Source organism: Ornithorhynchus anatinus, chromosome 4, assembly GCF_004115215.2.
Source record: "Ornithorhynchus anatinus isolate Pmale09 chromosome 4, mOrnAna1.pri.v4, whole genome shotgun sequence".
Classification (NCBI taxonomy): Eukaryota; Metazoa; Chordata; class Mammalia; order Monotremata; family Ornithorhynchidae; genus Ornithorhynchus; species Ornithorhynchus anatinus.
Window position 1 is genome coordinate 119479535 of NC_041731.1, and position 14134 is coordinate 119493668.

At 40.3% G+C, this 14134-nt stretch overlaps 1 protein-coding gene and 1 non-coding gene across 10 annotated transcripts in view; one reads left to right on the top strand and one right to left on the bottom strand.

Annotated features, from left to right (window-relative positions):
- The window catches only part of LDB2 (LIM domain binding 2), a 497394-nt gene that overhangs the window by 397558 nt on the left and 85702 nt on the right, over nucleotides 1–14134 (top strand). For all 9 annotated transcript variants that reach the window (XM_029063421.2, XM_007664296.3, XM_007664285.4 and 6 more), the window contains one exon: nucleotides 12271–12443. In XM_029063421.2, coding sequence (XP_028919254.1) covers nucleotides 12271–12443 — 173 coding nt within the window. The remainder of the gene's footprint in view (nucleotides 1–12270; nucleotides 12444–14134) is intronic.
- Nucleotides 10662–10798, bottom strand: LOC114811938. Its single transcript, XR_003759633.1, has one exon. It is a non-coding gene; the product is annotated as a small nucleolar RNA SNORA7 (small nucleolar RNA).

Below are 14134 nucleotides of genomic sequence, written 5' to 3' on the forward strand. Positions count from 1 at the left end.
TTACTGTGTGCAGGGCACTGTACTGGAGAGTCCAATACAGGGTTGGTAGACATACTGCCCGCTCAAAATGAGTTTACAATGAAGGGATCCTGTCTGCTAATCTCACAGTACCCTCCCAGAGTAAACTGAATTTAATGTTCTTTATGAATGGGACTGTGGGCCCATGTGGGCAGGGATTGCCTCTCTTTGTTGCTGAATTGCACTTTCCAAGCGTTTAGTGCAGTGCTGTGCACACAGTAAGCACTCAATAAATACGATTGAATGAATGAATGAATAGGTGTGTCACGTGCTTAAGTTTTCTAAGAAAAGTGACTTCATGGGATTTCTTTGGAGCTTAACAAAAGACCGGCACTACTTGCCCACTCCTTGGACCTCTTTTCTAGAAACTGGAAATTGCAACTATAAGAAACAAAGTCATTTGTTGCGCACAAAAGGCACGCTCCATTGTTGTAGCAAATATAAAAAGAGAGATAAGATTGCATAATGATTGCCTGTGAGGTGTGGAAAATATCCCACAGCTAAGGAAAAGACGTGTTAAAGGAAGAGGTCATTTCCTCATTTGTTCAGATTTGTTCCACCCCTATTGTGCAAGCATTATTGTTATTATATGCAGCTTGTTACCTTCTCTTTGTATTATTGAGAGGGATTTCACTTGGAATTATGAAGAATGTACATTTGACTGACATTGACTAAAACCTATTATTTTTCCTTTTCTTTTTTTTTTAATGTGAGGCCTGCATGAGTTTATGCGGCTCTAAAGAAGAAAGTTTGAAATCTCATTTGATCGCTAAAACTATTGTATTTTTCCTCTTTAAGTCCTTTTTGTTCAGGTAGCAGACATTCATCCATCTCCAAGTTCCGGAATCCTTCTACTGGTCTTAAAATGAGCAAGGACTGCTTTTCTGAATTGTTTCAATCAGTGTCTTAAGTTTTACTTTCTTTATTAATTTTCTCAACTATCAAAAGCAAGCCATTCACCAGTAACTTGCAGAACAAGAAAATATTCTGGGTATATTTTGAAGTCTAACAACTAATATCCACTGGTATGGTATGGTTCATATCTGTTCATCCCAAAATGATCTTAATTATTCGTTCACCTCCTTAGACCTAGCGCCGTATGTGATAAGGACTGTCTGATCTGATTACACTGTATCTGCCATAGATTCTATCACATAATAAGCACTAAAAAATACTATTATTATTATCATTATTCTTATTATGTTTCTATTACCGGAGCATGCCATATCTGTAATTTATATCTTTTCATTTATATTAATGTCTGCCGCCCACTTCTAGACGGTAAGCTCATTGTGGGTAGGGAATGTATCGGTTTATTATTGCATTGTTAAAAATTTAATAATTTTGGTATTTGTTAAGCACTTACTATGTGCCAAACACCGTTCTAAGCGCTGGGTAGATACAAGGTAATTAAGTTGTCCCACGTGGGGCTCACAGTCTTAATCCCCATTTTATAGATGAGGTAACTGAGGCATAGAGAAGTTAAATGACTTGCCAAAGTCACACAGCTGATAAGTGGCAGAGCTGGGATTAGAACCCACCACCTCTGACTCCCAAGCGCTTAGTACAGTACTCTGCACATAGTGATAATAAAGATAATAATAATGGCATTTGTTAAGCGCTTACTATGTACAAAGCACTGCTCTAAGTGCTGGCGTAGATACAAGGTGATCAGGTTGTCCCACTTGGGGCTCACAGTTTTAGTCCCCATTTTACAGATGAGGTAACTGGGGCACAGAGAAGTTAAGTGACTTGAGCTCAGTAAATACAATTTAATGAATGGAATAGAATGAATGATCATATTGATTATCAATTTGTATATGCTCACAAAACCTTAGGATTCATGGAATTACTTGCAAGACTTTATCAAATGATTGAAAAAGCCCAATCTCACAAAATCTCTATGCTAAGTCCTAAGTATAGTGACCTAAATCAATTTTAACTTGTCAGGTTAAGAACAACAACAATGATAATTGTGGTATTTGTTAAGCTCTTACTATGTACTGAGCTCTGTACCAAGCACTGAGATAGATACAAGATCGCCAGATTGGACCCAGTTCCTGGCCCACATGGGCCTCCCAGTCTAACTAGGAGGGAGAACAGGGATTGAAACCCCATTTTCAGGAATAAGGAAACCCAGAGAAGTCAAGTGACTTGCCCTAGGTCACACTGCAGACAAGCGGCAGATCTGGGGTTAGAACCCAGGTCCTCTGACTCCCAGACACCTGTTCTTTCTGCTAGGCCATACTACTTCAAAGGAGTTTCAGTATTCATTTAGGCATTCACTTGGGCACTTACTGAGTTCAAAGCACTGTACTAAACTGCCTAGCATTGTATTAGGTACTAACTCTCTGAGGGTGGAAGAAGATACATTTAAGGTATAGTTTTCTCCCCTGCTGCCTCTCCCAGGAGCTCCAGTTGTATCCTAGATGATTGGAGAGAGAGACTTGTTTTATCTCCCAACACACTGGCTCTTGTTCTAAGCTGGGGAACTGAGGGGGAATTGTAGAATGAACCCTGACCCTATGGAATTTCACCACCAATTCATTTCCCATAGCTATTCAACAGACACTGATGGGGCACACAATTTGGTCTTCATTGTTATAGTTGATCTTGATTACCTCAGTGTCAGTGTCAGGTTCAGAATACTCAATTTCCTTCCTCAATGGCTCTCCTAAATTCCATGGCAAACCTATAGAGACCCCTGAAACTTCAGTGAAAGTCCAGTGTCCTGCAAGAAACACTGTAGAATTTCTTCGATTAACATTTCTAGTGACACAGCACAAACCACTCAGCCACTGGAAGGAAAATGATGAGTTGATGATACCAGTGCAGCTGAAAGAAAGCACTTAGTACTGTGTGAGTGCTTAGTACAGTGCTCCGCACACAGTAAGTGCTCAATAAATACGATTGAATTAATAATTGCACGATGGTTATCATTAACTAGATAGGCTTCAGAACCACCATTTAGGACAAGCCTCTATTTATACCTAAAATTAACAATAATGATAATTGTGGTACTTGTTAAGTGTTTATTCCATGCCAAACACTCTACTAAGCACTGGGGTAGATACAAGACAAGCAGATCAGACACGGTCCCCATCTTACATGGGGCTCACCCACTTAAGGTGGCTGAAGAACAGGCATTGAATCCCCATTTTACAGAGGAGGGAACTGTGGCACAGAGAAGTTGAGTGACATGCCTAAGATCGTACACCCTGGCAAGGGACAGAGATGGAATTTGGGCCCTCTTCTCCTCCCAGTCCCATAATCTTTCCTGTAGGCTGCACTTCTTCTTACCTTCTGACCTGTTTCCAGTCCACTTAGAGGCATTTTATATAGTATCATAGATCATGAAAATTTTAGGAATAATACTGGGGACCCTTCTTTGCTTTCAGCCACTGAGTCCTCATCATCAGTTGGATAGCATAGACTCCAAGCAAAAATAGCTTCAGCGGGCAGTCATTCATTCATTCAGTCAATCATATTCATTGAGCCCTTACTGCATGCGGAGCCCTGGCATCTGGTCCCTTTCCCTGCTCCCAGAAAGGTGACAACTGAAAATATCCATTGTCAGAACATTATTTTATTTTTAAAGATCTCTGGGTGTGGCAGTTTCACAAATCTGCTCTTAAACCTGTTTGGTGTTTTTAATCACGCACACACACAGTCAGTCTCTTTCAAAAGATTCTTGTTTTAGGTGTTTTTTAATGGACATCCTAATCCAATAATTTTTAATCCTTATGAGATCCCAGTAGAAGGGATCCTCTCTTCAGGTGTCCCGTCTTCTTTAATCACTCAGTGAACTGTGGTGGTCAGTTCTAATCAATGGCATCCTTGCACTTGGATTTATAACCTTTAATAATAATAATAATAATGGTGGTAGTTGTTAAGCACTTACTATGTGCCAAGCACTCTTCTAAGCACTGGAGAGATACAAGGTGATCAGGTTGGCCGACATGGGACTCACAGTTTTAATCCCCATTTTACAGATTAGGTAACTGAGGCACTGAGAAGTGAAGTGACTTCCCCAAAGTCACACAGCTGACAAGTGGCAGAGCTGGGATTAGAACCCATGACCTCTGACTCCTAAGACCAAGCTCTTTCCACTGAGCCATGGTGCTATTCATCCCTCCCTCAGCCCCAGCACTTATGTGCATATCCAGAATTTATTTAAATATCTATCTGCCCCTCTAGACGGTAAGTCCCCTGTGATCAGGGTATGTGTCTACGAATTCTGTTATTATGTACTCTCCTAAGTGTTTAATACAGTGCTCTGTACACAATAAGGGCTCAATATATATGATTGATTGATCAATTTATTTATTTATCCATTGGAAGAGAGGATTACTAACCGGATAATTTGCAAGACTTGAGTTCATCTCCTTTTAGATGGCTTCAACTAGAGAAGCAGCATGGCTTAGTGCAAAGAGGACAGGCTTGGGAGTCAGAGGTCATAGGTTCGAATCCCGGCTCTGCCACTTGTCAGCTGTGTGACCTTGGGCAAGTCACTTCACTTCTCTGGGCCTCAGTTACCTCATCTGTAAACTGGGGATTATGACTGTGAGTCCCACGTGGGACAACCTGATTACCTTAGATCTACCCCAGCACTTACAACAGTGCTTGGCACGTAGTAAGCACTTAACAAATACCAACATTATTATTATTAATAATTTTTATTAAACACCAAAAGTGCACAGAGCACTGTAAGAAGTGTTATGGAGAGTATAATAGTAGTAGACATAATAAGAATAATGATAATTATGGTATTTGTTAAGCGCTTACTATATGTCAGATACTGTACTAAGCACTGGACTGGATACAAGCAAATCTGGTTGGACATGGTCCTGTCCACAAGCAACTTCCAATCTGAGCCACAAATTGATTTGAATTTCATGTTTCTGTTCTCATTTCTTCAGACTTTTCTGTCATTTTCCATGAAAGTTTTACCCTCTATGCTTAGGAGGGATGTGTTGTTCCTGTAAAGTGTCCTCCCTCCCTGATTTCCTTTTTATATATATATATATATATATATATATATATATATATATATATATTCATACATTTGGTTACAGTTCTGGAAGTTTGATGGTGGTTTGTTATGTTTTGACAGTGATTTGTCATAAAATTGTGGATAAACTTCTTTGCCTTGCCTTTCAAACTTTCTTCTTCACAGTCTTATAAGCCCATACGGTTAAAATATTCTTTCTGGGGAAAAAAATAATTACAAGGACAAAATGCTCAAACGCTGAATCTTGAAGAGATGTTATTAAAGTTACACGATAATACGATCATTCAAATGCAAAGCAAAAGAACTTGTGCAAGGCTATTGAAGGGAAAAGAACACAAATAAACCAAATGGAAAGAAAGGCAAATATAAATTGATTGTGCTGCCCCTCTGTTTTAATTTCATGAATGTTGATCAATTAGAGAAGTGAAGAACATCGTTGGTTAATGGAAAGTTTAGAGCTGTCGTTTATATACTCTCTCTCCAGTGTTTAAATGAGAAGGTCATAAGACAGCTGTAGAAGGAGATGAGGAATCCAGGCTTCACTGGGCAAAGGGGACAAAGATCTAGTATTGTTTCCTTCGACATTTAAGCCAAGGAAGAACCACTGTTTTTCCAGACAGGATGAACAGGAGGAGCCACACAAGTTAAGATGGCAGCCGGTCCCTCCGTCAGGCATTCCCCTACAGATTTGGTGGAATTTGAATCTGGCTGTTCTGAAAACTCATTTTCAAGGATATTCCTTCTCTATTAAAAAAAAAGTCTTGGAATGCAGACTTGGCATGCAAGCTGTGTCTTTCCAACAAGACAGTGTTCTTTTGTTTATAGAGTTTGAATGTTTATGGATGGGGCACATAAATACTCAAAAGTAGAAACAAATCAAAACTAAGTGGTCTCAGATGGGATTTTTTTATGTTATAAAATTCAAAATTAGCTCTAATTCAGAAATGAATTTTTTAAAATGATTATTCCCTGAAGCATAATTATCTTTTCCATGATATTCAGATGTGGACATTCCAGCCCCAGTTCTATAAAACAATTCCCTCCTCCCCCTTACTTTATAGTGTTGCCTACCCTCAGACCATGCAAAATTGATATAAGTAGTCTCACCTGTTTTGGAGATGCTGTTTTAGTTATCTAAATTCATTCAATAGTATTTATTGAGCGCTTACTATGTGCAGAGCACTGTACTAAGCGCTTGGAATGAACAAGTCGGCAACAGATGGAGACAGTCCCTGCCATTTGACGGGCTTAAAATGACATACACTTGTTTCAAAATTATATTCATTAGTAGGTTTCATTAATGATTATTTCTAAACTTGGGTAAACTTTGCCAATTTAAACTTTGCTTAGCCCCTCAACATTTAAATACACGTCCACAACTTGGGAGTCAGAGGACGTGGGTTCTCATCCCTGCTCTGGCACTTGTCTGCTGTGTGACTTTGGGCAAGTCACTTAGCTTCTCTGTGCCTCAGTTACCTCATTGTAAAATGGAAATTAAGACTGTGAGCCCTATGTGGGACAACCTGATTACCTTGTATCTGTGCCAACACTTAGAACAGAGCTTGGTGCATAGTAAGCACTTAACAAATACCATAATTATTATTATAATTTATTAAATGCTTACTGAGTGAAGAGCAACATACTAAGTTCTGGGAAAGAATACACAGGTGGGAAATAAATAGCGGAGGAGTCACAATGGGCTAGCCACAGATACAAAAGAAGATCTGTGTTCCAAGCCCACTTTCCCTTTGGTGTGCTATGTGACCTTAGGCAAGTCATTCATCTCCCCTTCTAGACTGTAAGTTCACTATGCGTAGGGAATATATCTGTTTGTTGTTATTTTGTACTTTCCCAAGCCTTTAGTACAGTGCTCTGTATGCAGTAAGCGCTCAATAAATATAATCGACTGACTGATAATAATGTCTCACTAGTCGTATCCCCTTCAAATACTAAAAGTACCAGAAGCAGAGTGGCCTAGTGGATAGAACATGGACCCAGAAATCAGAAGGACCTGAATTCTCACCCTGGCTCTTCCTTTTGTCTACTGTCTGACCTTGTGCAAGTCACTTAACTTCCTTGGACCTCAGTTCCCTCATCTGTAAAATGGGGATTAAGACTGCAAACCCCATGTGGGACAGGGACTGCATCCAACCCACTTACCTTGTATCTACACCATTGCTTAGAACAGTCCCTGGCACCTAATTGGCACTTAACAGATACCACAATTATTATTAATGATAATAATAATAAATTAAGCTCCAGATCGTTATTAATTTTATGGTGATTAAATGTTTAATAATAATAATAATGATGGTATTTGTTAAGCACTTAGCATGTTCCAAGCACTGTTCTAAGCCCTGGGGTAGATACAAGGTAATCAAATTGTCCCAGGTGGGGCTCACAGTCTTAATCTCCATTTTACAGATAAGATAACTGAGGTACAGAGAAGTTAAGTGACTTACCCAAAGTCACACAGTGGGCAAGTGGTGGAGCCAGGATTAGAACACACGACCTCTGACTCCAAAGCCCCTCTAAGCCACACTGCTGCTCCAAGAATAGTGAAGAACTCTGCTCAGCACGATTCCTTTGTGATTTTCTTTTCCCTAACAAAGATAGCTGCGTCCATATTAATGTTCAAGGATAACTGCAATGGGTGATTTTGTGCTATTGTGTGGGGATGATTGCTTCCACAAAGCAGATCTACTATGACTATGACAGTCCTGACTTTTATCCATTTGGGTCAGAACTGTGGGCTCCATTTCTCATGGGCTCGTCATCATCACTTTCACCCCTATTTCCTTCAGTGTCATCAGAGCACAATACACCATTTTACTGGAGTATTGACTTGCATTTCAGCGTTTACTCTCAAGTTATGAATGTGTATTTAAGATCCAAATATAGGATCAACCACTTCATAATTCTATAGAACTCTCATTGATGTGATGGTAAAATATTTTCACACCGATCCCGCATTCCAAAAATATACATTTATCCTAATCAGCAGAAATCTCAGATTGCCCTATTATGTTCACCATTCATGTTGATTTGCAGTAATCAGCTTCAGGCCAAAAGGGTGGGAAATGTGCAAAATTAACTTCAAGTGTTAATTCTGCATTTGACAGGGCACAATACTGAGAGCTCACGATAGAAATAACATTTTGCAAGTTAATCCCAAAGTCTTCTGCTGACATAATAGGCCTAGAGTTCTCTAATTAAATTAAAATGGCAAAAAATGTATATCCTCCTGTATATCCTGTATATCCTCATGAGAAATGTGTGTTTGTGGGGGAGCTGGTAGGTGCACGCACAAAGGTATGTATAGTACAGTGAGATTGTCAAAGGGTTACAAAATGTTGGACCTCCTGAGAAATATCAGATAAAAAAGAACTAATTTTAGAATTTATTAAACTCTTATATCCTTGAAGTTGAAATACTGGGCACAGCGTAGTCACTGCATTTTTGGAAGGCAAGCAAGAGAAATAACGTGGAGAAAGACAACCTGAAAGATAGAGGGGCTTCTGGAGTGGGATACATTTAAGATCTTATACGCTGGCTATTCTCTTTCTACTAGACCATGTTGCTTCCCTAAAATTATACACAGGTTAAGGTCAAAAGCAAACTAATTCACACCCTTTTTATCCCAGGAAGAGTTTGGGTAGAGAGAAATTTGTGACCGTATGCAGATCTTTCTCCTGGACCTCAGGAAGAACAGATGACACCTGTCCTCAACTAACTCCACAGCACAGTTCACAGCTAACTTCAAACTGAATCCTTTCTCTTAATTTAGCATCCTATTGGCCGAGAAGTCAGTCCCCTCCCAGAATATTCCACTGACCCCTGATCAGGGTGGGTGCCTGGCAGGTCTGAGCAAGCCTCTCACAGCTCCCCCTTTGTGACCTCCATAACCATAAGACAAAGGTGACACCCACAACACTCCCATCAACCAGGTCACAGTGACAAATTGCTCTGAGCACCTCGAACCCCCCAGGTATCTTCTCCCGTTCTGGTCACAGTTGCCATAAATTGATATACAAGGTAGACTTCTCCGGTCTTGTGGTCAATTGCTGGGTTTCCCTCACCCCTTTGTAGGTCTGAAAGTATGCTGCTTCTCAGGGGACACGCACAGTGTCTCTCTACTCCTGCGAAGTCTAACCTAGTGCCAGAATATTTGTAGGCTTTTAAGAGGAACTGTATTAAGAACCAGATGTTCCGTTGCCAAATGAATGGTCCAGGCCTTCCCCAAAGGGGTTGAAGAAAAAGGATCAAACTGCAGGTAAAATTGAATAGCTATATAAATGAATATAATGCAAGCCAAAGAGAAGTAGAATCAATAAAGAAAAAAGGGTATCACAATAACCCAATGCAAAACAACAGAATAAAAGATGACTGAAACAGAATCAAAGTAAACCCTGTCACCAATAACAAAACCCAAAATAACCCCAACCATGCAGTGCCCATTGTACAATGTAAAACAGACAAATTTCCCAGAGAGAGGACAGACGAATGTTACAGGTGACTGACAACAATTAGAGAAAAGAGGTTACGCTTGCGTTAATTACATTCCCCCTCGTCCTACACGGTCTTCAACTCGCCCTATATTCCCTGTATTAACTCAAGAAGAGATCTCTCACCTCCTCTCTAAATTTCTGATGCCACCATTCACACCTTGTAGAAACACTCGCCCCTTCCCTTTTTCCCTCCTTGACTGCCTGCCATCTTCACTGTTCATTTTCCAACCACTTCTTCCCAGCTGTTTTCAAACATGCTTACCTACCCCCATTCTAAAAAACCCTCCCTTGACCCACAGCTCCCTCCAGTTATCACCCCATCTTCCTCCTACCATTCCTCTCCAAACCTCTTGAGAGAATTGCTTACATTCACTGTCTCCACTTTCTCTCCAATTCTCTCCTTGATCCCTTCCAATCTAGCTTCCGCCCCCTTCACTCCATGGAAACAGCCCTCTCTAGGGTAATCAATAACCTCCTTACCACATCTGACAGCCTCTAATCTATCCTAATCCTCCTAGATCACTCAGCTGCCTTCAGCGCTATAGAGCACCCCCTTCTCCTTGAAACTTCATCCAACTTTGGCTTCACTGACACTGTATTCTCTTGCTTCGCCTCCGGTCTCTCTGACAGAGCCTTCCCAGCCTCTTTTTCAGACTTCTTCTCTGCCTCCCACCCTCTGACAGTGGGGAAGGCTCAGTTCTGGGTCTCCGTCTATTCTCCATCTACACCCACTCCCTTCAAAGAACGTATTAGCTCTCATGGCTTCAGCCACTATCTCTCTCTGGATGATTTACTAATCCACAACTCCACTCCTGATCTCTCTCCTTCTCTGCAGTTTTGCATTGCCTCCTACCTTCAGGACATCTCCACCTGGATAGCTCACCATCACCTTAAACTTGTCTTGCCTTATGCTTTTGAGTCATCTTTGACCCATAATGACTTCATGGATACATCTGTCCCAGAACACCCTACCTCCATCTGTAATCGTTCTGGTATTGTATCCATAGAGTATTCTTGGTAAAAATATGGAAGTGGTTTACCATTGCTTTCTTCCATGCAGTAAACTTGAGTTTCCACCCTCAACTTTCTCCCCTGCCGTTACTGCCCAGCACAGGTGAGTTTTGACTTGTAGCAGATTCCTTTCCACTCTCTAGCCACTATCAAGGTAGAAATGGAATGGGTAGGTTTCTGCTTGACTCTTCCTCCCATAGCCGAGACTGGTAGAGTATTGGAAACTCTCCAGGTGTGATCCTGAGAGGGTCACCTTAAACTAAATATGTCCAAAACTGAACTCATCTTCCCACCCAAATCCTGTTCTCCCCGTCTTTCCCTTCAGTGTAGACAGTTCCATTGTCCTCAGAAGTCCATAACCTTGGCGTTGTCCTCGACTCAGCTGCACCATTCCATCCACATATTCAATCTGCCACTTATTGCTTCTATATTCATATCACTGCTCATCTCCTACCTCACCTCAGTGATCTCCTACTACAGTCCAGCCCTCACATTTTGCTCCTCTAACGCCAACTTACTGTGCCCAGAGCTCTTCTATCTCATTGTCAGCTCCTTGCCTACCTCCTCCCCCTTGTCTGGAACTCCTTCTCCCTCTATAAATGCCAAACCACCTCTCTCTCTCCATTTAAAGCATTACTAAGTCACATCTCCTCCAAGACCCTTTTCCTCAGCTCGCTCTCCCTTCTGCCTCTTTGGTTCACTTTGATTTGTGACCTTTGGGCGTTTGATATTTGTGCCACTCTCAAACCTACAGTACTTACATACATATCTTAAAATGATATACTATAAATTATTTATTTATATTAATGTTTGTCTCCCCTTCTGGACTGAAAGTTCACTGTGGGCCGAGAAAGTTGTCTCCCAACTCTGTTTTATTGTACTCCCCCAAACGTTTAATATAATGGTCTGCACATAGTAAGTGCTCCCTAAGTACCATTGATTTATCCATTGTTTATGCTAAAGCAGGGATTTCAGGGAAACCTAACTAAAGAGGCAAGAGGATTTTTCTCTAGTTGCCTCAGTCTGGTCGCGATCATCTGATCACTACTGTTTAGCTCAGAGGTCAGTGTCTTTGTCACAGGTGCCAACGAGACATCTTGGCCTCGGGAAGGGGAGCTCTCCAAAGTTGTCACCAGCCTGCTGAAATCATTGGCTATCACAGGCTGTGGCAGAATCTGGCCCAGGTGCCCCAGATATCCCAGATATGATCAATAAACATGAATGAATAAATGAATGAATGAATGAATGAATGTGCCTTTTATAGCTGCAGGAAATCTGGAATGGTCATCCCACTAGTAATGGCCAATCTCAACTTAATCAGCTCTACATCTGTAATTCATGAATCGTGTGTTCTAATTCATATATGTAATGTTCTACATATTCATATAGCTAGGGTTCCTAATTAGCTGTGATGTTTTCTCACCATGTATTAGAAATTATGCTCCTGATGAAAGTATAGTTGAATGAATTCAAGATGGAAAAATATGACCCTTCAAACTGCCTTAATTTGCTTGGAGAGAAATCTCCACTGTTTCATGGCAGTATTAAACAGACATACGTGTTGTAGGTCTTAAAGGATAATATATATTTTTAAGAGGAACTGTGTTCAGTGACATCGATTGTAGCTTTGAGGGGACTTTTTTGTGGGGGGTGGTTATTCTTTTTTGAAAGATAGTTTAAGTATTTATCTTTTTTTGTTTTTTCTTCATATTTTTCTCACAGCAATTGGAAGGACTCTGATTCCTCGTTATTTTAGCACTGTCTTTGAAGGAGGTGTAACGGACCTGTATTACATTCTCAAGCACTCCAAAGAGTCATACCACAACTCATCCATCACAGTGGACTGTGATCAGTGCACCATGGTTACCCAGCATGGAAAACCCATGTTTACTAAGGTACTGGGAGACACTAAATAAAGCATGCTTTTCTTTGCTTTGCTAGTGGTCTGAAAGACAGTAATTATTGTTCTGGAAGGTTGAGCTGATTTTGTATACTTCAGACATTTTCAGACCAGTTGGAGGTTTTTGTTTGTTTTTTTTTTGGTTCATGGCTGATGATCTTTGTGAACCTCTCTATATCTGCTTATCAAGTATCCAAGAAAGAGCACATGAGCCAGGAAATTAGAACTATAATATTAAAAGGAAGTAAGATTCAAGTTGCCTATGGAGCTTTTTCCAGGGACCTTTTATTTATTTTTTAAAGTGTTTCCTAACTGTTAAAGAACATTCTCAGTTTTGTTTAAGCCTAAATTTGGGTATCATTATGAGAACTCTCTAAAACCTAATGTGTTAAAATGTTTTCATAAATATTTTAAGCAGTTTAATAAAAACAGTTTAAATGCATGACCAAAGCTATTTCTACTGGAAAGGAAACCCAAACTTGTGTTGTAGCCCAAGAATGTGAATCAGAGAAAGGTAGATTATAGTAACTGCAAAAATGACTAGCCAAATGAATTGCTCTCCAAAATTAATTAGTCCAGTTTTTTTTTTTCCCAGTGATATATGAAAGATAAATTGATAGGTGAAAAAGGGGAAAAATAAAATAGGCTTTATGGTGTCTTCTAGTTTTAACAGTTGAAAGTTTAGTCAGAGACGAAATTAGTTTGCAGAAGACAGAAAAAAATCCCTTGTCTATAAAATAGGCATTTCATGCATGGAAGAAGTGGTTCACCCTGTGTGGAAAGGAATGGTACTTGGGTTGCATATAATGTGCTCATCTTTGATGTTCATTTTGAATCAGATTTCTGACCGTTTCTCAGGGAATCAAAATCCACACATTGCTTGGCAGTAGATTGAATTGTCCCTCCTGCTTTTAAAGCACCAACATTGCAGGGGCATTTCTACTAGCTGCAGCAAATCAGAAAGAAAAACCTTGCTAAGGTCCTTTTATGTATTTCTTTCTTTTTACTCTTCTGTGTGTAGATTTCTCCAAACTTGCATTTGCTGAATGTAGTGTAAATCACTGTTAAAATTTCACATTCATTAAAAAAAAATTTGGAAACCTACCACATAATGAATTACAAACATTTTTTTGGCCCCTGAATTTTGATGAATTCTGGGTTTGCTTAGCCTTCCCTGAGTCCAGGATAATTTACTTGGGCTATTGCCTGTGTCAGTGGGAGCAAGGAGAGACACCCACCCGCTCACCTGTGTTTTAATGATTCATTAGCCAATTCATGATTGAGGGGTTTGCAGTTCAGCATGACAGAGGTGAAAATTGGTAGGTTGGAGTGGTTAAGACAGGGTGGATGTGGTATGAATCGGTTTCCTAATGGCACAGAAAGCCTCCCAAAACTGTCACCACCAATGAATGGATCAATGGTGTTTATTGAACTCTTACTGTATAGAACACACCACACTAAACTCAGTTGGTAGACATGCTCCCTGCCCACAAGGAGCCAACAGCCTCTCTGAATTACAGAAAGAGAACCAAGGTAGCAGTGAGCTGGGAATCAAGTGATACTTGAAATATTTTCTCCCACGATTTCTCGATGCTGGCATCCAACGTCCTGGAATGGGCCTGAAAGTGGGACTTGTGGCTCCAGAAACATTGATCTTTTGTGGCATTGTAGTGTCCCTGCTGATAA